The sequence below is a fragment of the Ostrinia furnacalis genome, unplaced genomic scaffold, assembly GCF_004193835.3.
Source record: "Ostrinia furnacalis isolate ACB-3 unplaced genomic scaffold, ASM419383v2 OfSCF4915, whole genome shotgun sequence".
Lineage (NCBI taxonomy): Eukaryota > Metazoa > Arthropoda > Insecta > Lepidoptera > Crambidae > Ostrinia > Ostrinia furnacalis.
The window spans coordinates 1,595,252-1,620,383 of record NW_021135154.1 but is presented as its reverse complement, the minus strand read 5'-3'; the positions used below and the strand labels follow the sequence as shown (position 1 = coordinate 1,620,383).

Genomic DNA, 25,132 nt, shown 5'->3' with positions numbered 1-25,132 from the left:
CTAGCTTTCCGCCCGCGGCTTCGCCCGCGTGGAATTTTGTCTGTCACAGAAAAACTTTATCGCGCGCGTCCCTGTTTCAAAAACCGGGATAAAAACTATCCTATGTTCTTTCCCGGGACTCAAACTATCTCTATGCCAAATTTCATCAAAATCGGTTGCGAGGTTTAAGCGGGAAAGCGTAACAGACAGACAGACAGACAGACAGACAGACAGACAGAGTTACTTTCGCATTTATAATATTAGTTGGGATAATGAGTACCGCACACTGCACGTACCCAAGAATCAGTTATGCCCGAACAGTCATTTTTTCGTCAAATCCTAATTCATGAAATTTCGTGATTTCTTAAAAATCGAAATCATGACTCATGCTCAAGAAGTCAAGACGAACAATTTTATAGCTTTTTTGTCAACCTCTACTCCTGCCCGCTTTTCTTTAGAACCTGTACCAGCAACAATGTTTGCCGTCTCACCTGAACAATGTACCTATTTACTCTAGTCGATAACAGTCATAACACGGTGGTTTCGTTTCACGTTTCACACAATTAATTTTCAATAAATAATTTCGCGACCACAGCGCGCCCTGCCAAGGCGCGGCGATCGCGCGTTGGCATCGGACCACCGCCTTGCCTTTACTTGTTTGCAATAAAAATAAAAAACCCATTTTTAACCTGTGCTTGGCTAGACGGTGTCAGCTAATAACGTTTTAAACGAAATTATAAAGAATTTACTTTCAAGAATTTTAATCCGTTAACCATTAAGTTGTATGGCTGCAGGTAATTTTTAACTGAAACTTATTTAGTATATTGAAACTAGCTTTTGCCCGCGGCTTCACCGGCCTGAAATTTAGTTTGTCACATATCGTCATAAATTATAGCCTACATGTTAATCTGGGTTATAAACAATAATTCCAGTATTAACTTAACTTTCAACAAAATCCGTTCAGTGTTTATCTGTACTTTTTGTCTGAAAGAGTAACAAACATCCACACAAACTTTTGCATTTTATAATATTAGTAGGATAAGTCGGCAACAAAGACTAAAATTGTCACGGTGTAAATTTTGATCAAGAACTCGCCAAATTTTAGTAGCATGAGCCGTTTGTCCTCTTACTTTGTCCAGTCCCTGCCGAGTGTAACAATGCATTCAATGCATGCAGGGTTAACCCTTACACGACCATGAGATATCTAACACTAAATGTTAGTAACGTATTATTATTTTTATTTGTTTTGGGTCTAAAAAAAATTAAATATCACCAGAAAAACAAAGCAGAGTGCACAGATTTTCTGAAATTTCATGGGAAATAATATTTTTCCCAGTGGGCTATAAGGGTAAATGAAATAATAGTAAGGTTTGGCTCATAAGTATTTTATTTATTGCTTTAAAACACAAAATATATAACTAAAAATGATAGAAGAATAATACACAAGGGTCTGTAATGACAGTACATAATTATTAGATAATTTTACATGTATTGTGTAATGATATGGTGGGGATTCTCAAGATTGTCCAGGAGCGATTCTTCTACGCAGGGTTCTTTGTGCAACTCTACGTACACTCTGTACGCGTTGTTCTTAGCATTATCTATCTATAATATAAAAAAGAGACGCAACCGTCTCTGTGTTCTAGTAGAAAGACCATCTGTTTCATAGCCTGAGGTCCCGGGTCCTATTCTCAGTGGGGGTAGATTTATTTTCTTTTTGGTTTGGTTGGTGACAGGGCTTGTTCTTAGTCCACCTGGCTAGCTACCACCATCGTACCAAAACAAGTATGTCGCCATAATAAAAATGCTAACAGCCTATCATAATAAAGCTCATAAGGCTTTACTTTGGTCTATAAGGTCCACACAACCCAGTATATTATTGCACCACTGAATCACTTTCGTGCTTGTAACAGTTGTAACATATATTTGTTGAGTGGTTCCTGCTTGTCTCTTTACTGTAGCACTATCTAGGCATTTCTGTAAAAAAATAGGCAAACATAATACAATTACAAGAAAACAGTAAATTACTAAAGAGTATTACATAATACTAACAATATCGTCGTCATACTAATAATAGTCGGCCGTTTGGTGTAGTGGTTCAGAACGGACTACTATGCCGAGAGGTCCCGGGTTCGATTCCCGGCCGGGCAGAAATTGAAATGATGAATTTTAATTTCTGTGACGGGGTCTGGGTGTTACTATGTATAATATGAATGTATTTAAAAAAAAAAGTATATAAGTAGTATATTCGTTAAGCTGGCACCCATAACACAAGCATATTAATTGCTTACTTTGGGGCTAGATGGCGCTGTGTGAGATTGTCCAAAAGATATTTATTATTTAATATAATAAATATGCCTGTTATGGACCATAGGGAAGAATATTTCCCTAAAGTAATAAATTTGACATTTTTGGGTATTTGTGCCCATTATCTGGAGTTCGCTTTATTATTACATAAAACTGTACTTACCGACTAATATAAAACACGTGAAGAAACACAGTAAATTTTAATATATTATTCAAAGTCTAAAAAACTTCAGAATAATATGAAGTTCGGCCGGCGATGTTTTGGTTTTGGCGCAAGAAAAACTTGACGCTTCTTTTTTGTATCCACGTTTTGGAAGACATTAGCTACCCTGAATATACGTTACTAGCGACCGCCCGCGACTTCGTACGCGTGAATCCCGTTTTTTCCGCTAATTCCCGTTCCCGTGGGAATTTCGGGAATTCCTTTCTTAGTGCACCTCTACGGTACCTAAGCTACGTCCCTTCCAAATTTCAAGTGCCTACGTTTAGCCGTTTAGGCTGTGCGTTGATCTGTCAGTCAGTCAGTCAGTTTCTCCTTTTATATATNCGTATATTACGTTATATTCTATTATGACATTCAGTAAAAAAAATATCGATTGGATAGTAATTGAATAATTAATGACGAGTTTTAAAGAACGGAAAAATGTTTCCCTTGAGCGTCAAAGGGTTAAAAGGAATTTAAAAACAGTGCCGTATAATTTAAAAACAGTACCGTATAATTACACGTGTAATCGTAAATAGCCAGCCGAGTGCATGTCGTATCGGTAACGAAGATCTGATCTGCAAAATATCCTGTCTATAGTAATAGTATAGACAGTATTATACCTATACTAATATTATAAAAACTCTGGACTATCTGTCTCGCCTCTCGCTTTCACGCTTAAAGCAATCAACCGATTTTGATGAATTTTAGTATAGAGATAGTTTGAGCCCTGGGAAAGACATAGGGTAGTTTTATCCCGGTTTTTAAACAGTTTTTCTGTGACGAGGCGGAATTGGTAAGTGGGTGCAAACAACGATAAAGAATAATAATAATAATAATAAATATCCTTGGACATTTACACTGCGCTTCTAGTCCCAAACTAAGCAAAGCTTGTACTATGGGTACTAGACAACGGATATAAACATACTTAAATACTTTTTTTTTTGTAAATACATACTTATTATACATAGAAAAAAGAGAGATAAGATCTGTATTTTTGCTAGGATTTTTAGAACTATTTAATACTTTCAGTTATAAAGGGATAAAAAACGGACAGGGTTTCCTACAAAAAATAAGTATAAAAATTCTGCCCGCCGATCATTATGGAGAAATTTGTTAATCCTCCTAAAATTGGGGAGTAACTTCGGACGGGTCCGGGCGAACCCGGACGCGTGGCAACCCTAACCCGGTACATTCAGCGCTAGCCTTCGTCGCTCTTTAGGAATGCTGTATGCGTTGACTTTGATACGATTCAGATGCAATTTATCGAGAGGCGTGGCTGGCATAAAGATGCGCTAGCATCTACTGAGAAACGACCACTTGGCACTTGTCTGGCAATTTACTAGATTCGCGGTGATATTAAGTTACAGTGAGCTTAATCTGAACGCGTTGAAAAAATGTTCTCTTATTTTTAGGGTTCCGTAGTCCTGACAACGAACCCTTACTCGTATACTTTCGATATGTCTGTTGGTCCGAGGTTTTGCTTGGAAACTATTGGCACTAGAGAGCTGTAATTTTGTGGAGGTATGTATATTAATCACGCCGACAAAACGGTAAAATAAAATTTGAAAAGAAAAAAATGTTTCTTTGCGTAGTTCCCCCTACAAGTGGGGATGATTTTTTTTCATCTACCCCATTGTGTGGGGTATCAATGGATAGGTCTTTTAAAAAGCCTTGGGGGTTTCTAAGACTATTTTTCTATTTAGGGATCTGTTTGCAAATTATTAAAGTGCCAATTTTTGTTCGAGTAGGGCGATGAAGATGAAGTAATTGCTTGCTTCTGAGGGCTGAGTGTGAGTTTTTTTTCAAAAAATTACATTATATGTAAGACGGATTGTACAGCGCATAAAACTTGGAATATAGATCAATATTTTGACGCTAGATAACAGTGAGATCATTGTGGAGCTAAAAAGAAGGTTTTATAACTATCTATGTTGATTAACGCCAACCACTAAACGCAAGTGCGGAAATACACGTTCGAAAACTTCGAATACAGTACATTTTCACGAGCGCGTTTTTTTGTTCTAATCAACCGATAATTGTCCATCTGTTATCATCACAATAATTATCCTTTCGAACCCTGGTACTATCAAAAACTAAAATTTTCATACATTTTTTAAACGCGCTCACTAGTGAGCACTTTTAATGTTGGCTCACACTCAGCCTACATAAATATATTGTGGTAACGACGGACAACTACGGAACCCTACAGTGCGCAAGGCACGACACGCACTTGGCCAATTTTAAATCAATGTGTTAACAATAAATGGCTTGTAGAGGTTTACTAAAAATACAGTATAATATTTGAATGTGTCTGCATTAAAAAAATAAAGAATGGTTTGAGAGTAGCGCCCTCTACTGCCTCTACCCATTACAGTAGAATCCCGATTATCCGGATCAATTAAAACCAGGGGTGGTCCGGATAATCGAAAATCCAGATAATCGATTCCAAAGTAAAATCAAACAATAATTAACTTTTTACAATAGAAAGGGTTTTCAATACATCGTTTTAGAGTCTAAAAATCTAAATTTTAGACCATTAGTCATCCATTTCTTTTAACAATGAATCAAAAAGACGTCCGTACCATGTTACGGTGGCGGCGCCTTCGGTTTTTATGGGTCCAGATCCTGAATCGGTAATTAGAAACCATGAAGAATGAGTCCGGATAATCGGATATCCGGATAATCGAAGTCCGGATAATCGAGATTCTACTGTACATCGTACCTAGTCGAGTGAGAAAATTGCTGCACGCAGAGGTTATGAAGAGCGCAAGTGATAAACCGATAAATTTTCTGACTCGTTGTTGATTTACATTTAAATGAAATGCTTTTTAAATATCCTCGTAGCCACGCGATTTAATAAAATCAATAATTTGCTAGACATGATTTAAAGTTAAACAAAGGAAATTGATATTTCTTTTCCAATGCTCATTGGAAACTGGAAAGTTATTGTTTTTTCTGTACTCATTGAAAAAGAGACGTTTGGAAATCACGAGAGAAACTAATTTCATGCATTTTTCTGATGGAAATCCCCGTCGATACTTATATCGATCTAATATTTCATACCAACTTACTGCCTTAGTAAAAAAGAAAATATTTTTGATTCCTGAATTTTATTATTGGGGATATTTCAGTGTTACTACAAAACTTGCAATATCCGTGTAATTTTAAACCTTATTGATTTCCAGTCTTAAAAAGTAAAATGATAAAAATAACACAGGCTCTTAAAACCTAATTAAATTATATCCTAATGCACTTTTTTGCTTCGGACGAGTGCAAACGCCAAACTGTTAAAGATGGCGTCTAATTGAAACTCATTATGTTATTTATAACCACCGCATATGGTTCGGGGAGCGATCGACTTGCAGTAATTTACTGGTAAATTATTTTAAAGGTCACTCACAACACAATATAGTCAGCGAAATTGTCAAAGGTGGATTAAATTAACGGCTTGTTTACAAAAAAGTCCAAAGTTCAAAAACACTTACTGAAAATAATAAGGTTTTTCAACAGCCGTAAGAAAAAAGAATAAAATTAGGCATTTGTTTTTTTTCCAGCTTGCATTTTCATTTAATCTAACAGGCCAGTGTCATATCCAAATAAACCTCTAGATACCGCTAGCAGCCAATAAGTTAATAATACGTTCAGGAACTTGCAAGGGTTAAAGATCATACAGTCTTGTTTTTTAAAACAAAGGTCTGTAGTGTAATGTTATTCGCTATAAAAATATTGACTACTAGCGGCCGCCCGCGACTTCGTACGCGTGGATCCCGTTTTACCCGCTTCATCTATCTTACGCGGTTTAGATTTTTTCATACAAATGTTTTTTCCCGCTAACTCCCGTTCCCGTGGGAATTTTGCAATATCCTGTTGTAACTAAGATTTAAGTTTACTAAGGTACCTGCACGCCAAATTTCAAGCGTCTAACTTAAGCGGTTTAGATTTTTCATACAAATGTTTTTTCCTGCTAACTCCCGTTCCCGTGGGAATTTTGTAATATCCTGTTGTAACTAATCTTTAAGTTTACTAAGGTACCTGCATGCCAAATTTCAAGCGTCTAACTTAAGCGGTTTAGATTTTTCATACAAAAGGATTTTCCCACTAATTCCCGTTCCCGTGGGAATTCCTAAGTATCCTATAACCTGCCCAGGAGTATGCAGAATAATTGTACCAAGTTTCGTTAAAATCCGTCGAGTAGTTTTTGTTTCTATAAGGAACATACAGACAGACAGACAGACAGATAGACAGACAGACAAAAATTTTACTGATTGCATTTTTGGCATCAGTATCGATCACTAATCACCCCCTGATAGTTATTTTGAAAATATATTTCATGTACAGAATTGACCTCTCTACAGATTTATTATAAGTATAGATGTGCAAACAATGCTGGTTTGGTGGACAAATAACTATGTATCTTCATTTATTTCAATTGCTATTTTTAAGTGAGTTTGAACGTCACCTTTTTGTAACAACAAGAAAATATTTAACACACCATGATATTTAATTAAATGGTTACGTACGAGTAAAAAATATACCAAGTTTAAACGATTATCACGCATAATTTATGGGTGTGGGACTGTGGGCATCTACGGAAATATGTGATATCATAATTATGACAGAAAAAACATAACAGTCTTGATGTGTAATTCAAAATTCATAATTAAGTATCATGTTTTTTTTTTAATTTAACCTCGATAGTGGTAACTTGTAATTACTTATTATTGCAGGTTATAGGTAGTGTTGTTTTAATTAGTGACCGACCGAATATTCGTTTTCGTTTTCGTTTACGGCCATTTTCGGCCAAAAAATGGACATTCGGCCATATTTTCGTTTTCGGCCAAAAACCAGCCGAAGCTTCGGCCAAACCGAATATCAAAAATACGTGAATAACATGGTGGTATGACGATCGGATATCTTCGAAGTGAATCGGGTGCACTCATGGTTCCAATCAGACTTGAACGGACGCGGTATTGTCACACTGTTTTGAAGTTGTAAAGTGAGGTTATGTTGTAAGGGTCCTGCGGGAATTTTTCAAGTTCAAAATTGAATACAAATAAAGCCTAAGAGTTTCATAAAGTTTAATTGTTTCAAAATGGAGTCTAATAATGCGGATTTCAAATACGTCATGAGTCACTGATCGGGAGCCCACAGAGTGAGCAATATTTGAAATGCGACGAATCACAAATTGTCTGCTAACACAACTGCAACTGCTTCCCGGCTATAACTACAGAACTCTATTTTAGAAAGAAGGTGTATTCATTTCATATACCGGAAATGATATTCCATTATTAAGAATTCATAATAATCTTCAATTTTTAATGTCTGATGCTGGTTTTCTTAATCAAACCTTATCAAAATCCGTCCGTCAACTGTCAAACGTCAATATGTTTTTTGTCAAAATATTTACGGTTTTCGAAGTTTTTACATAATTTGTTTCATATTGTTTACAAGACTAAGTACTTAAACGATTCAAAAGTGTAAAAGCATGGAAAATTATTTATATGATCGAGAACAGATTGAAATTTGACAGTTAAAGGTCATTTTCGTTTTCGTTTTCGTTTTCGGCCGAAAATGAGACTGCAGCCGAAGCTTCGTTTTCGTTTTCGTTTTCGGCTGAAAATCTATATTCGGTCGGACACTANTAATTTATTGTCCGTGGTGCATAATCTTTTTCTTAAAGGTTTTAAACCTTTGTTTGTCACCTGTCATCCGCTTTGCAATGGAGGGAAGTCGAACCTTAATTTCGAACTCCTCCTATGTTCTTCTGATTAATTTCGTTGTGGGTCCAATGACAGCTTAACTTTCCCCCGGGACAAACTTGACCTTCATTGGTTGGGTTCTTGTGGCGGTCAAGCTGTAGACCCTGGCTACACAGGAGTTGCAGTGGTGGGAACGAGAGGTGGGAATAGTCCCGTTTCACCCGCACACTTCCCCGCGTTCGCTCCGTCGCGTCGATGTGACGTCACGGCTACCAGGTGCGCAGTTAGCTCGATCGGGTTGTACTAATAGATACGTAAGAGTCCCAACTATAGTATACGTCTTCTAAATTCATCCCAAAAGTGCGCATAAAAAATGAGATGTAAGTAGTAAAGGATAAGCGGTAGCAGGGGCGTGGACCGAAATGAAAATGGAAGCAACAGAAACTCTTTCTTGAAAATACAAAATAATCTTTCATGAAACTGTAGGTACACAAGCTTGGACGCGAGAACGAAGGCAAAGGAAGAAGAAGAAGAATCTTTCGAATGATAAGAACTTATCCCTAAATACTCAAATGAAAAAAGAAAGCCAACCATTTTAATATGTATATCACCATGCTGGCGTCATGTTAGCGTCAAGGCTATGGATTTTTAGTAGGGATTGCGGTGCCGCAATATTAATCTCTGGGTTTAAATAAGTTCATCCCTTAAAATCTTATGGACCTGCAAGTTATCTCACGCCTTCATCTCGTCCCATGTCCCCCACATGTTGAGCAAATGAAACTTGTGGAATTTATATGAGCTCGGTGCGGGACTGCGGGCACGTGTTTTGCGTATATTCGCCCTTCCTCGCATGCGACACCTACAAGCAATTTGGGGTGATATTTAGCCAGGCTATGACTAACTTTCAGGACAAAAGAGCCAAGGCTGGATATTGCCATGTGTCTCGCCACAAGCTTGAACAAAGGACGGCGATTTATTTTTGAATCGACGGCACATGTAGTGGTATTCAAAGGTTTAAATAGTAACTTAACTAGGTATCTTTTCTTTCTTTTCTTTTTTTTTATGTGACAGGAGGCAAACGGGCAGACGTGTCACCTGATGGTAAGTGATTACCGTCACCCATAGACATCCGCAGTCCCAGGGGCGTTACATNTTTGAACGATTATTTTTTTGTTGAATAGGTATTATCAAAAGGGTGGTTTCATGCGAATTTTAAGAAAATATTTCACCCCCAAGGGTGGAAAATTGGGGTTAAACTTTTTTATACGCAATATTTTTAATTTTTAGTTTTTTTTTGTGTTCACACATTTGAAGTCGGTTTTATTTTTTTAAAAAGTTATTTAAAACAAACGTCTGTAGTGTAATGTTATTCGCTATAAAAATATTGACTATGTGCAAACAATGCTGGTTTGGTGGAACAAATAACTATGTATCTTCATTTATTTCAATTGCTATTTTTAAGTGAGTTTGAACGTCACCTTTTTGTAACAACAAGAAAATATTTAACAGTCCATGATATTGAATTAAATGGTTACGTACGAGTAAAAAATATACCAAGTTTATACGATTATCACGCATAATTTATGGGTGTGGGCATCTACGGAAATATGTGATATCATAATTATGACAGAAAAAACATAACAGTCTTGATGTGTTTTGATGATGTAATTCAAAATTCATAATTAGGTATCATGTTTTTTTTTTAATTTAACCTCGATAGTGGTAACTTGTAATTACTTATTATTGCAGGTTATAGGTAGTGTTGTTTTAATTAAGATTGAAAGTCGCAAAATATTATTAAAGTGAGTCAGTTTCATTTATTAAATCAAAAATGTCACGTAATATAGAACTCGCCGACCGTTATGACTTACTATGCATATCATAGGACAATAACAGAGTAATAAATACATCAAAACTGTGGTAAATGGAGTCAAAAACACGCTGCGGTAACTCTTTCTTTATGTGATAATATAACTGATAAGGAAATTGCCACATTAAATCCACATTAGACCGGTGGGGGAGAAAATCTGCGAAGTTTTTTTTTCTTTAGAATGCGAGTGTAGGGAGAAAATAATTAAGTGTTCAATGAATTCAAATATTAAATAAATAAATATTAAGTTCAAATAACTACTTAACTAAACTATAAATAAATAAAAAAAGGATAAAAATTAAAATATAATATGTACATACAAGTTTGATAAATAAAAAATTACATCTAAGTTCAAATATTATGTTTCTTTAATAATATAGGTGAGCTTTTGCCTAGCTTCGCCTGTGTGATTTGCCACAACCTACCTTGAACTTTCATATTATTTCATCCAAATTTTCCTCGTAACAAAACGTTCTGTGTCGCAAAACATGGTGTGAATACATCTTAAGGTCACATTCTGTTTATTTAAACAATACCCGATTAGTTACGGGCATTTCTCTGTAAGCTCGTACAGGTCCCATACAAATGCTGTCCTGGCAATTATTTTTAACATTTTCCAAAAAACCGTGATCCATTTCAAAGAAAATTGACTATTATTTTAGTTAGATAAGGAGTCCCACTGAAATTATTAATATTTTCCGAGTTATTAGCGATTTTCCAAAAAATCATGACAGGGGACTGTTAATTGAGACAGAGGACTGTTATACTTTAAGAAAAAGTTATTTTAAATTGATAAATTATTTATTATTTTAAAGCAAATCAATAGTGCACAAAATGTCTTTATAAAAAATTAACAGAAATAACAACTTTCCTTAATAAACATTCGTATCAAAAATTAACCTTAACCTCTGAGGCACTGAATTCCGAGTACCACCCGTTCCTGCTATTTCATCATCAAATCTTTGAGGGGAATTTGTGGTCAATTCAGGTTCAGCAGATTAAAGATTTTCCGTTATAATGCTCACAAGAACCACTGTTGCAAAAGCAGCTGACACTTTTCATTGTTAGTCATCAACATCATTTCAGCACTGGACGTCCACTGCTGAATATAGGCCTCCCGCCCTCCCCCAATGACTTCCACATCGCACAGTTGGTAGAGCGGCCTGCATCCAACGCCTTCCTGCTACCTTTATGAGGTCGTCGGTCCACCCACAAGGTGGCTCGGTGTCGCTTGTCTCTCGCTGCGTTTTCCGGTACATGGCCTCTACTCCAGAACCTTGCTGCCTCATTGTTAGTGTTTTATATTTATTTGGAAAGCCGAGGATGGACCAGGAATAAATACTTGCGACCTGATGCACATATTTGTGCAATTTCAGGCAGAGGACTGTTGCCAGGGGACTGTGTATTTCGGCTAGATTTCACAATATTTACGAAAATGATGTTAAATAGTGTTTTAAGAATCTACCGATCAATTGAGACATAAATATTATATCAATTTATACTTTATTTAGAGATTATTAAGTAATTAACATGCATATTATGACTTACCAGAGGACTGTGTGTGGTGGCGATTCAAGCGCGTGTTCACCTCACAAATAACGCTCTGACACTAAAAAAATAGGCATCTCAACGCCGCATTCGGCAAGGTTGCCTATTTTATAGCAATTGCTAATCATTTCACTCAAAAAAAACATCGTAACTATTATAGTTTTTTTATATTATGAATTTAAATTTTTGGCAGGGGACTGTATTAAAATTCTGGGGACAAAGTTTACAGGAGTTTACTAAATAAATAAAATGGTAATGAGAGCTTGTTTTACGAAAATAATATAATTTCATTATTATTCTTTATGCTATGAGCTGCCAGATGTATGTAGTTTCAATATCTTCTTCGTAAATCTCATTTCTAGGCGGAAATGCAGTGATGGGGACAGCCAGGGGACTGTATTTTTCGGGCTTCAATCGAGTCTAGAAAAAAGCTAAAAATAGTTATGGTTCTAAAAACAAAGGGCCCGTAAAGTTTTGGGTATAAAGTTTCATTACGAGTGTGTTTTTTTTAAATATTTTAATTGCTTTTTGAAAAAATCGGCCGGGACAGCCGATTACGAGCTTACAGAGAATCGCCCTTACCTAAATCAGGTCTCCGTCACTCCACCTCGCTATGGCCACGGCCGGCCGAGATAATGGAAAAGTTTTGATTTTATTTCTTTTAATAAAACTTGAAAATATAAGTAAAACTAATAATAATTGTGGAACAATCATGAAAATCATCAGCATCATCAACAGCCCCTTACAGTCCACTACTGGAATATGAGCCTCCTCCTCCACTAAGGTGGAGGGTTTTGCCATAATCCCCACACTTGGAAGGCGGGTTGGAGATCTCAGTTTATAAGATTGATGTTTTTGAGTTTCATGAAAATATCTCTACAAATACAAAAGTTACAGGGCCCTATAGTTGCGCAAAACCTTCGAGTCACGTGATATCGCCAGCGGTATGACGTCGCTCGAAGGGAAGCGTCTGTACTATCACTATATTAAAAATATTTTTGATAAAATTTGTGTATTTGCGTAAAATAAGACACATTAATTGCGTTTAATAATCATTAACTATTGCGTTTAATCGCGGTTGGGGGAGGGGACATGCGCATAACCGCGCATTCCACGGACCGGCAAACTTAGCGCGAACGGGTAGTAGTAATTATGCTTCTTAAAATTAGGTTTTTATTTATTTTACTTTGCTTATTATTATACAACTTGAGCTGTGAGGTGGATAATTTTGAACACAAAAAAATTGCGCTCTTGTGAGCGTAGCAGTAATGTTCGATTTCGAATGCACCAGGTGCGTTGATAATTTTTCATTAATATTATTACCGTTAAAATGTCGGCATCTGATCCTGGTCAAAGGAGAAAAGTTGATGTTTCTACTTTTATTATTCTGTGCATAAACGCCCGTATTTTTACCTTCGAAACCCTCATTATAATTGTAAAATTAATACCTAATTTGTCGAACACCGCTCGCGGGTGAATAATTCAAATTATTACCGTCTTGGCAGTTCGTAAATTCTTAGGTTCCCTCCACCGACAATTTATAAGTAATTAAATGCAAAACAATCTGAAATATTCTGACGAAAGCAGAGATAACAATACGTTTATCGTTAGTAGTGTAAGTATGCCTGGTAAAACCAAACCTGTTTCGAGGTACGGTCCGCAAAACAAATTGAGCTCACATCGAATTTTGTCGTAAATATTACTGGTTACATCACTAGACTATTACGAGTATGTACCGAGTGCAAAAATATCTAGGATTATTCGCGCATTGCTCATCCTTGATTTTCAGTGTTGTAAACTCTCCAAATAAATAGCAAATGGTTTCAAATTATCGAATAATAATAAGTATAATATGTCTTTTTTTACATAGTTAAAATGCTGCAAATGTCTCCGTATTTCATATACATTTTGTTTAAATTAATAAATCTTGAATACCTATGCCAATGCATGACCTGTTACAGTTATTCACGTTAACTAACAAGGTATTGTGTCTTGAAACTAAGCAGTAGCGGTAAACGTCTTTAATTGCCTTATTGAATAAATTATATTAATTATGTATTAAACAGATTGTTCGGAATTCATTAATGCAAGAATAAAATTAAATATGATACCTGAGAAATTATAATAAATGTTAATTGTAAATATCGATTTCACTGTTGTTTTTTGTGTTATGTTAAAATTAGAATTACAATTAACTGGGTCGTTCACCTGTGGCGCGGAATAATCAGTTTGTGTAAACATTTTGCATGCTATCTATTAAAATACTGTTCATTACATTATTGTTTTTGTATCATGCTCTTGCTATTGTATCACGGGGTAGCTTTTTGTGAGTGTACAAAAACTTACTTGTATTATTTTTAGTGATATTGATACATGGTTTGATGAATAAATATATTTTTTATTAATTTCGTTTGTTTTGCTGACGCTACCTGCCCGCGCGCTTCTAAGGGCTCCTTCTAAGATGATGTTATTTAAGATGAGATCAATTTTATTGAGATTTATACTGTGAACATGTTTTATATCGATTTTGTTCTTTGTCTATAAATTATCGAGTCGGGAATTCGGCAGTTGATTAATGATGGCATTTGTATGATACATATTCGGGTAATATTCTCATATTACTGGTTTTTGCATAGCAATGGTCTTAATGATTCATTTTGAATATCTATTACATCCTTCGAGCAAAAATACCTGACGTGTAGATGTTTAGAAACTCAACTTATTTTTTTAGTAAACATAATGGAAATATTCTTAATGATTTCTTATTCTTATGTCCAGCTCTGAACTGATTTGAGACTGATGATGACATGTCTTAACAGAATCTTTGTTACGGTACTGACAAAACACTACAAAAAGATAAACTTACAAATTATTACAGCATTCATGTTTAACAAGTAAATGCAAAAGAAAATCAGCTGTTCTGTTACTGACTAATCATATTAGCTTATCAGTAAATCTGTTTGTTAGTAATCGACTAGACGCTTATCTAGACACTGTATGCTGTCATTACTACAGCTGATTAAGTTAATTTTATACTACACCTGAGTATAGTTGAGACTTGAGAGAACTTGGCTCCGGACTTTGTACTTTATAGTAAGACTAGTATTACCTATGTCTATGTACCACTTAACAATATTAACATACTTAGAACGGTAAATTATGTGTCTGGCGCTAGCGGCTTTAGTAACTTAATTACTTATATTGGTAAATGGGTAATATACGGTAAACCTTCACCACATTTTTTTAAAGATTTACCAATTTGTATTGCACAAATTACTAAGTCCCGTTAGCCTCTCGTGTTAAGCTAAATAAGCTTAAAAATACAATTAATCATAATAATTTGATTTAAACATATCTTTTAAAGGGCGTGTACATGTGTAACTTGTGCTAGAGTCTGTTCCGAGGTAGAGGCATTGCGCATACGACTTTGTAAGCAATTGCATATGTAATTGCATATGCATGTTACACTCCTATAGATGATATAGGTACCACTGAACTGTGTCTAAACTTGCTTGAGAGTCTCATAATGCTGATTGTAAATTTGTAAAATACAGAATAATAAATGTTATTAAATTCGTAATATCAGTACTTAATATGATACACCTATATTTACAAGTGTACATTTTTACAGAAAACGTCTGTAGCAACACCACAAACCGTTAAGCTTCAATAACTACAAAGTAACTCTTCAGTTCTGCTCTACCAAAATGGCTCACAGCGCCATGGATTAAAGCTCACATTTATTTCTTCAGTAAAAATGAGACTTGTTGTCGACTGTACAGCGTTTAGCCTAGTTGAACTTCAATTTCAAAGTATTAATTTCCTAATAATAAATTCATGCTTCGCTCACGTGCCTCAGCTTAGGGGCCGCTTGCACTGAGTCTAGCCAGCAGTTAGGGCAAACTGGAGGGTTGCCTTGCTCTGGTGGGTCTTATGACTTATAATTTATATAAGAAAAAATGAGAATATCGTAAGGGGCGTCGTCTAATGAGACCACCGCGGAGAACCCGGCGGGGTTTAGGGTCACCATACATTCGGGTTCGTAAAACATGAATAAATATTGACGGTATTTACGATCGGGATTTATTCACAACGTGATTCAAGTTAGAAATTGGTCGGAGGTTGGGGTCATCACATCGTACTCGTCAATTTGTCTTTAAAGATTTGAAAATAAGGTTTTGATCGTCATTTGTTTTTAATCCTTGTTTTCAAAAGCTTTAAACAAACGAAGGACGAATTTATGTCACTAACCAGGACTTTAGTTGGCATTGACGTGACCTCAAATAAGTAGTCACGCATTCGAAAGCAACCCGGGAAATCCCAGTAGGTGTATCAACAAACAGACTGTAGCTAGCGACGATTGAATGCTAAGGGTTTTACCCATTTCCCTGCTTTATTTTCTATGCCAATGCCTTGTTTTCTAGAAAGTTAGAAATTAAAATAATCCGCGGTCATCATTAACTTTTCAATTACTACCACATCGAAAAGAAAATTATATGTTTGAAATCTTCCGACTTGTTACAATATTACTCTCTACCATCTACATGAAATATTGGTAACGGTAGCTAATAACTTCCCAATAGTGACTGATTCTATCAAATAAAACAGGCCCTTTAATTGCAGTATTTTTTTATATTTTCGTGATACGTACCAAGTGCCAACCCTAGGGTAATGCGCGTGAAACCGTTCATCACTGGTTGCGCCCGCCCGCGCCTTGAAATTTAAATCTGAGCTTTTACCTTAAGGTTGCTGTCTCCAGGGTGTCACGCGCTGGTCCAGCGTTTGTATTATGTACTTTTAATTTAATCATTAATGCAGTTTATGCGTTGTTAATCAATTTATGTTGTCCGTCACACCTAAAAAAAAAATGAAAAAAAAATAATAATAAAAAAAAACAAACAAAAAAAATACATATGTAACATTAAAAACAAAAAAAAATATAAACAAAAATGTATAAAATAAAACATTGTATATGACTATCATCATCATCATCATCATCATCATTTTTGTAAATATTATTGACTCACGTACAAAATAGCGACAAACTATTCCACTCACTCTCCAAAAAAAAAAACCTATTTAAGAAAGTCAACATCTACATTTATCTCTAATTACCTATCTGGTAATAAACTACCAGACTAAAAAAAAAAAACCTGTCTAGTAAAAGTATTGGGAATCTCCGTATAAAGATCGATGACGAAGACGATGACTCACTCAAACTTGTTGTTACGAATATTACATTAAATCCCTCAAGGCACATTTAGAACATAAAGCAATGAAACAAGTAGAGTCCAATTTAAACACTTTATCACAAATCATAAAGCAGAATAACTATAGACTACACAACGCTACGAAAGCTAAAAAAGTTTAGCCAAAAGCTTCCTACAAAAATATTCCTCACGAAAATTCGACTCGCACTTGACCTTATCAGTAGTCGCACGCAGCCAACTTTGTAGCGGTGCGGCTGAAACAGCCAGTCGCGCCGTCTCGCTCAGACATCCTTAAATGCTTAAAAAGCTCCATAGATGGCAGTAAAATCGTTGCAACGGTTTCAAGCGGCCACTACTGTCGCCATCTAGCGTCGAATAACCGAACTTTTATGGCACGTTTATTGAAGAGGGCTCTTCGGCAGCTCGTAAACGATTTTATGGCCACTAACGAACTCTGCTCTCGTAGTCGGCTACCCGACCGAGTACGGTGGGCGATGCAACATTCGGATGCTCTCTGAAGCCGCTACGTATTCAATTCGACCGGGGTTCATGGGCTTTTATGTGCGATTCAAGGTGCGATTGGATGGCGTGCTCGAGCGTTTATTTCGCTTTATTGTTGGGTTTGTTTATGCGATTGCTGTTAAACCAAGTACGGTGTTTGTACATGCTTTTGTTATGATTATGATGTTGTTACGAATAATGAAATGCCGTGGGAATTTCTCATTAAATCGATTTTTCTTTCGCAGCTTTTCTGATCGGATACGCGTGCGCTTGTTACTCTTATTATCACTGTTATAATCTGAATTTATCTGTATACCTTTTCAAATTTTGTAGGCGGCAACAAAGTTAGAATTAGGTACGAAACCCAATAACCATTTATCAGTGATTTATATTCGAGTTTTCCCCAAAACGTAGCCGTGAAAAAGGCAAATCATAAATAAGATCCGATTCAAATTTGTAGAAGATGCTATCGGTATGATTTGTAGGCTCGCACCCGAAGCGCGCTAGTGATGTGCTAATTGCTGCGTCACGTATCGATAAACTGAATAAATGGGCCCGGCTATTATTGCAAACTTTATTGCTCGATATGACTGTTACATATGCGAGAGATAACATTGTATATGATATAACTTTGACTTAAGATATTGATTGGTTTTCTTGTTTGAATGTTATTGGAATGTTATGTAATTTACTGATAGCACCAATATGCGGAAATAATTACGGTGAACAGAAATTTCAAGCATTAATAGGCAAGTTAATACTGAAAGCTAAGATGGTAAATTAAATGGATGGAGTTATTATATTAATAAATACTTACCTGCTTAATTATAGCTTAGTTTCCTTAAAATTGTGGCTTATAAGATAGCAAATGGAGTTTTAAACTGGACTTAAGTGCTAAATCTGAGAAAATTTTACCAATAAATTCCGCAGTCGGTTCCAGCGCTGCGCTGTCACGTGTTCCCCGCATCAGCATCTTCGGAGCGAACTGTGGGTGAATTATCGCTGCGAGCCATTTCTTTTTGTTCACCTCTTATTTCTTGTTGCGTTAGCATGTCTCGTATGTAGGCGAGAGTTTCGATCTGCCACCTCGAGCCTGGGGACGTCACATCACTAATTATTATTTTTATTTTTCGCTGCCCTCATCGTTTTATTGTTTGTTCGACAAACATGACTTATCTGTACATATTACTATACTATCTGTATCATATACCTTAACTGTAGTAAACTAAAGTACTATTTGTTCTTTAAGTGGATAAATGACTCATATAAATCAATGTTTATCCATCAATAAAACATTATTATTTATTAACCACCTGGTAATAAACACCAATGTTAACAATAAAGTAGGCACAATCCCCGTAGGGGTTTGCATTTCAATAGAAAGCCATTAAAATCTAATTACTCAATAAAATTGCGATTAAACATCTTAACGATTTACAAAAAGTCAATTACCCATTTAACTTTTCATCCGCAGAAACGTTATTGAGTTTAATATAAATAATTTATGTTAACTCAATTTCATAGTAATTTTGTAGTTAGGTAAAGCCTGTTATGCATTTAAATTACGCGCGTAACCTGCGCCTATGGGGTTATATTCGATCCAACTTGTGCAAAATTAACTCTAGGCTAATGAACATCAGGCTACATGCCTACATGTTAATTTGAAGAATTTTTTAGCTTTAGTAATCATGCTGAAATTACGAGCTGCTGTTCAATTTATCTCAAGTGAATAATATAATTAATAATAGAAGTCATTAATATTCTTGATTACTTAAAAGGCTTGCAGGCATATTTTTCTTGTACTTACAATGCGCTTGCTTGAGTTGAATGATTTTTTCGACAGTGATATCAATTTAGATACATGAATGAAATTATGGTGATCACATAGGCCTACTAGACCCGGAAACCGTCGAAAATGGTCTGGCACCATGGACGCCACATCGCAGTCCGAAACACGGCGCCATAAATTATGATTAATTCAAATTCGATGCTTGCCCACGCTCAAGCAATACCAAAATGATTTAGACACTCAATGGCACGCGTAGCGACTGACGAAAAAAAACACGCTCTATCACGACGAGCCCAAAAATGTGGCGATATTTGCTTTGTACCTGTTTAATGTATTCTGAGCCGTGAACCACATAATATGTTAGGAGACCAATGATGTAAATGCCACCCTGAAGGCAACAAATCTCAACCGCGATGGCCGACAAACATTTTTTGTGCCTCGGACAATGCGTTATCTGTCCTAATGTGATTTAACAGGTAATTTTAAAAATATAATACGATTAAACACAACCAGATTTATGCTCGCCCACAATGTAAATAGGCAAGAACAGAATGAGGGAACTACATTTATTTTCATTTGCCTCCATTTATATCGCGGCTCCACGTGGAGATTACGTGATTTAACAAAGGGAACGATATAAATCAAGGAGTCCTGTCTTAGTAGGCTTTTGTGGGCATTTTTGATGTGCCTTTAAAAGCTTTTTTCTGTATTTAGATGAGAGTTCATTGTGTAATTCATTAGGGCGGGGGTAGGTCGCGAGCGAAGTGCGGCGCGCGGTCGATATCGAGAGATAACGCAATATTTATTGCCGACCAATGACGTGTCTAACAAGGACACGATACTTTTAACGGCCAACGAATTAGTCGATACAAATAAGAACATGACTATGCGTGACGGTTGAAGGCGGTGGCCATGGTAGCATAATTAATTCTGTTTAAACCTAATTTAGTTAATGCACACGTAAAGAGCAGGCGACTGATTAAAGTATTCTTTAAAAACCAAATTATAAATAGAGTTCAATGCACTGTTTATCCGGCTACTAGAAATTTTAAAATTTAAGCCATTACACATTTTAGTACAATCGGTCGGTCGGTCCAAACTGTAATTCTTATTAGAACTCTAAGCACGTGATAGAGGTGCTTATTTGTTATCCACGGATGCATTATTCATAGCAAGTTATATTCCGATCAAAGTGTTAAATAATTTTAATCAATTCCAACACCACATAAAGTTATTTGGAAAGGAATTTGATTTGTTGTTTATCTTTCTTGAGGTTCTTTCCATATGAATGGCTATGAAATCAATTGCTTACTGCATTTTAAGTAGTTCATATTGATATTTAATTGTTTGTTATACAGACTAATAATAACGATCAATAGCTCCGTGTGTACGTTTGAGAATTTCTCAATTCTGCAATTTTATCTTAAAACAAACCACATTGCATCGAAGATGTGTGGGTGGTCCCATAAACTTGTGCTCGCATTGTCTATTCTAGAATCGAACTTGCGATTTGCATTGGGAACCAACTCGGCATACATTATTATGGAGCGGTCTGTGGGTAAGTAATTAGCACTTACGAGTACGTCGATATCGATATTCGCGTCAGGTACTTCATTAGTCGTCGATTCTTAACTTGCTAATTTGGTTTTAACATTCCTTTTCTAGTAAAACAGGGAATCCGTTTTCGTTTGGCATTGTTCAGCGGCCAATATATTTTTGTTGTATATTTTTAATATGGAATCCCAAGTTTTATGGTGCAATCGAAAACGTACTGACCTGACCGAACGCCAGCCGAGTAATACGTCACGACTAGACAGCTGCCCCCACCCCTCGGCCTCTGAGAGCACCAGCTTAACGCCAGACAAAGACAGATGCACAATAAATCCCTCAAGAGGGAAAGGGATGGAGATGGCCCGTGAAACATGGCGCATAACGCCCCTTGATTTATGGGAGTGTGCCAAAGTTCGAACTTTATGTGTGCGTGATGTTCATATGTTGTTGTAGCCGTAAAATGGGCAAACAAAACATTTTTAAAGTTACTGATAAATATTTCTGTTTGCGATTGATCGGATTTATCAAATTTAAAAAATCTAAAATTCAGATACCGATCCCTTAAATTTTAAGATGTGGACAGCACTATTAATACGGCATCACCTTAAAACTGGTTTTAAATGTATGGATCAGTCAGACCAGGGGTCGATGGCGAAATTTTTGCAAAAATGCTTGTCTCCTATAATTAAGTGGCCAAAACTCAACGCATATTAACTTACATAACATAAGCCGTTGGTCGGATCAAATAAATATTTTATTAATTCTAAAAATAGCTATGCTAAATTGAGATTGTTTTGACCTGGATCATTATAAATAGGCAGGCTCAAATGACGTCTGAGTATACATCCATTTAAGCTGCCATAGCCATTATTTCAATAGAGCTCTGAATTAAGTGCTTAGAGTACTATGCAATAGAATGCTAGTCATTGCATAACAACGATTTTCTTAGCGTTGATAGGTATCTAGATTGTATTTAAATGAGCTATAAACTGACGGTTCTAAGTTTTGTGAATGGGCCAGTCGCGTGCTGTCCGCGGCATTCATTTGCGTATCATTATTTAAATGTGATAATTAACTACTATTATGTTATTAGAAGCGTTATATTAGATTTGAATGGCATATTACTGTCGTGTGAAGCCATTGTTGATTGGTGGCCATTTATTTCAGCTGCGACTGCTATTGTTTCATTTATTACTACAGTTTTACACTCCAAATTATGTTTTAAATTGTTTCTTTTTTGCTTTTTTGTTTAGTTATTAATGTTGAGTTATTTGTTGCAGGTACATATTTAGGTATTATTTTTAATACAATTTTATTTTGGTAAGTCTACGCAGCATTCTAATTACGGTAGCGCCGTAAAAAGTAATAATTTACTTGGCTCCGTTGTATTTTATGGGGGAATCTCCTTCATTAAAGGGTTATTAGACACCGTGAGCAAACTGAGCAATTTGCTAAGCAAAATGTATAGCGTAGGTGGCCACAATACGGCGAGGGTAGTGCCGTAAACATGGCCCGCTTCCTCGCCGGGCGGTCTTAACTCAGCTAGTATTATTTATTAGCTACCTCACTGGCAACACTACCGCGCCCTGGCGGTTCGTCCGTCACCAGCCTGGCCCGCATACCCTGATGAGCGTTGCATATATTCATGAGGTGTTACTTCGGAATTGGAATGTTTAGAGATTTAGTAACGTTTCTGGTTTCCTCCAGTTTGAGGTTGTTAGTCGTGCGCCAATTAGGCCTGCGCCCGTTACTGTGCTTTAATGAAGTTCACCATCGTGAATTCAGCTGCACTGCTGTGCAGTATACATTTTTGCTTGTGTCTGGAAAGTGTAACAATTTGTTTTGGGCTGGGTATTTTTACATTTTGTTTGTATAGCCAATTAGTCATCTATTCGAGTGTGTGCATCTTGAGATATATTCAAGTTACACGTCATAGAGACTCCGACTTAATACACCAGCTAGAGTCCCTTTGATGACGCACGCTGCGCTTTCCCCCAATGTGAATTTTCTATGGTACAAGTTCTATAGTTTCCAAAAGATAATAAATCTTAAAGTTAATTTTCCAACCAGCTTATCTACTTAGTATTGTTCATCATTTGGGCCAGTATCTAATTTGACCTATGTTCAAACTTAGTTCTTACAGATTCTGTAGGTATTGGCGACTGTCCAATGCCCGTCAAAATCATACTTTATGGTAGAGTTTTATTCTTTTTATGCGGCTATTTTGAAATGATTAATCGTTGGACTATAATAAATTCAGATTTTTAAAATGTGCATAAACTTTAGACATACAACACATTGTCCTTGTCACTCCTGAATAAACCTAAAAGTTGTTTTATAAGGACAAACATGACGTCCTTTTTTCCTTCTAAAAATTGAAATACCTACCTATTTATTTTGTTCCAATAAATTATTCCAAAATGGCTGCTCTATTTTCACGCTAATTGACGTCTAAAAATTACACTCACAATATTTTGTCGAGAACTACACCCCTGCTCATTATTCCGAAATTCCGAACCCTTCAATTTCCCTCCCATTTTTCTAACATTCCACAATTATAATTGGCTGATAATGGAGTGAGATGGCCTTATTCGGCTCCGCTCTGTTTCATTGTGCGCCAATGACAAATAATAGCAGATAATACCACAGTATCGTGTGTCCAGCGCGAATTTAGCACTATGTTCCGAGCCAATATTCTCTTGATAATAAACATGCATCACTTACATACAAATACTTGTATAGCGTTTGACTGGGGCGTGCTACAGTTTGGGTTTGGGCTGCAGTCAATTGTTTCGACAGTTCTAAACAAAAGCGAATATACTGTATGATGTGAATCGTGTAAAAGCATGTTGTTATTTAAATAATAACATGACACTTCTGATTTTTAACAAGACATTTATTTTACTCGTATGTTCATTTAATTAGGTTATTTCTGATTCCATTAGAGCTTTTTTAAAGTCCATTATTATTATTTTCAGTCTCTACAAGCTCTTTATAGAAGTTGGAACTCTACATAATATCTTCAAGCATTTAATTTATGTAGAGTCCTTGTTAAATGGATATTAGTACCTAATGTGTTTACTTTATTTAGGTAAACATTTGATCTCTATGTAATTTATTGCATAAATATTGAAAAACCTCGTATTTACATAATAAAATAAAAACAAAAAACGTAACTTTTTCACAACGATGTGTTGTTTTTGATCGATTTGTTTATCCGAATTCCTTAATCAAGGTCTAACCTTTATTTCGAAACAAGATTGAGCCGTACCTACTCAAACTCAACTTATCGTAAACATCCGCTATATGTATATTGTACTATAATGTCGCTTAGACGTTCGTTTTAGCTATCTATTCTATTAAAAACCAGTCAGTTCGGAACATAAAGACGTATTACCCAACAGTTGTCAGATCTGGCGCAGTCACGAGAGTCACGACGCGCATATGCCCGACGTAAGTGTTTACACGATCCGATACGATTTAATGATACGACGCAGCGACACGACAATTTTGTTTGTATTTTACATAAACCGTTATGGCTGGGTTGAAATCTTACTTTAACTTTGACAAACGTCAAAAGTCTGTCTAACGCCATACAAAAACACCGGTTATCGTTAAGGTTACTGTCAAAATTAGGTGGTACAACTCAGCCTTTTGTAATTAGTATCTGAGAAGTTACCTACAGATAAGGCTGCGGGTTATTTTATTAATTTTAATATTTTATTTAATGGGAAACTTAACAGTAATAAGTATAGTGTGACTGTGATTATTAACAATTTCATATTCTTAAATCAAAGTTAGTAAAGTGGTTCTATTTAAATATGAACTAAAATTTAATAGAACCTGGAAAACAGTCGGATATTGTAAATTTTGTTACGAGGTAGAGATATTGCAAGATTGCAACTTACTTACTCTACAACCGAACGTAGCGCAGCAATTCCTTTGAATTATATTGTAAGTGTATGATCGAAAAGGTCATCAATATCTTGCCTAATATGCACTTAGAAATTGTTTTAATTAAACTTTCTTGAAACTTTGTATTATGTACAAAATGTTCATTGTATTAACTGGCGTGAAAATAAACAGATTTCATTTAAAAGCTTTCATTAAAGTTTAATAATGTTACATTCACACCTTCTGTTTAATAGAAAACATATCATTGATATTACATTTATTAACTAACTGAACATGGTTTTTAAGTANGGTTTTTATAAAGATAAATTTCAATATTCGTATCAAAGCAAAATGTATTCAAAGATACAACGAAGAACGGGCGAAATAACACGCATCAATCTCTTATATTAGCTCGGGGCTCGCTCCAACAACATAAAAACTTCCTCAACTTTCCTATACTCACTCGTAAATCTTGCGTTTTTTAATAGATAAATAGGGCCTCGCACAAACGAGTAATATCGCATTATTTGGCCCTCCCAGAGGAAAGGCCCTCCTGATAAAGCCTCCTCGGCGCCTCAC

The 25,132-nt window shown here is 35.9% G+C and overlaps 1 protein-coding gene across 2 annotated transcripts in view; it reads left to right on the top strand.

Annotated features, from left to right (window-relative positions):
- The window catches only part of Ubx (ultrabithorax), a 156,952-nt gene that overhangs the window by 27,254 nt on the left and 104,566 nt on the right, over positions 1-25,132 (top strand). The window contains exon 2 of one of the 2 annotated variants that reach the window (XM_028314750.1): positions 21,940-21,951. The exons of the other annotated variant lie outside the window; for it this stretch is intronic. Coding sequence (XP_028170551.1) covers positions 21,940-21,951 — 12 coding nt within the window. The remainder of the gene's footprint in view (positions 1-21,939; positions 21,952-25,132) is intronic. 2 annotated transcript variants of the gene reach the window in all.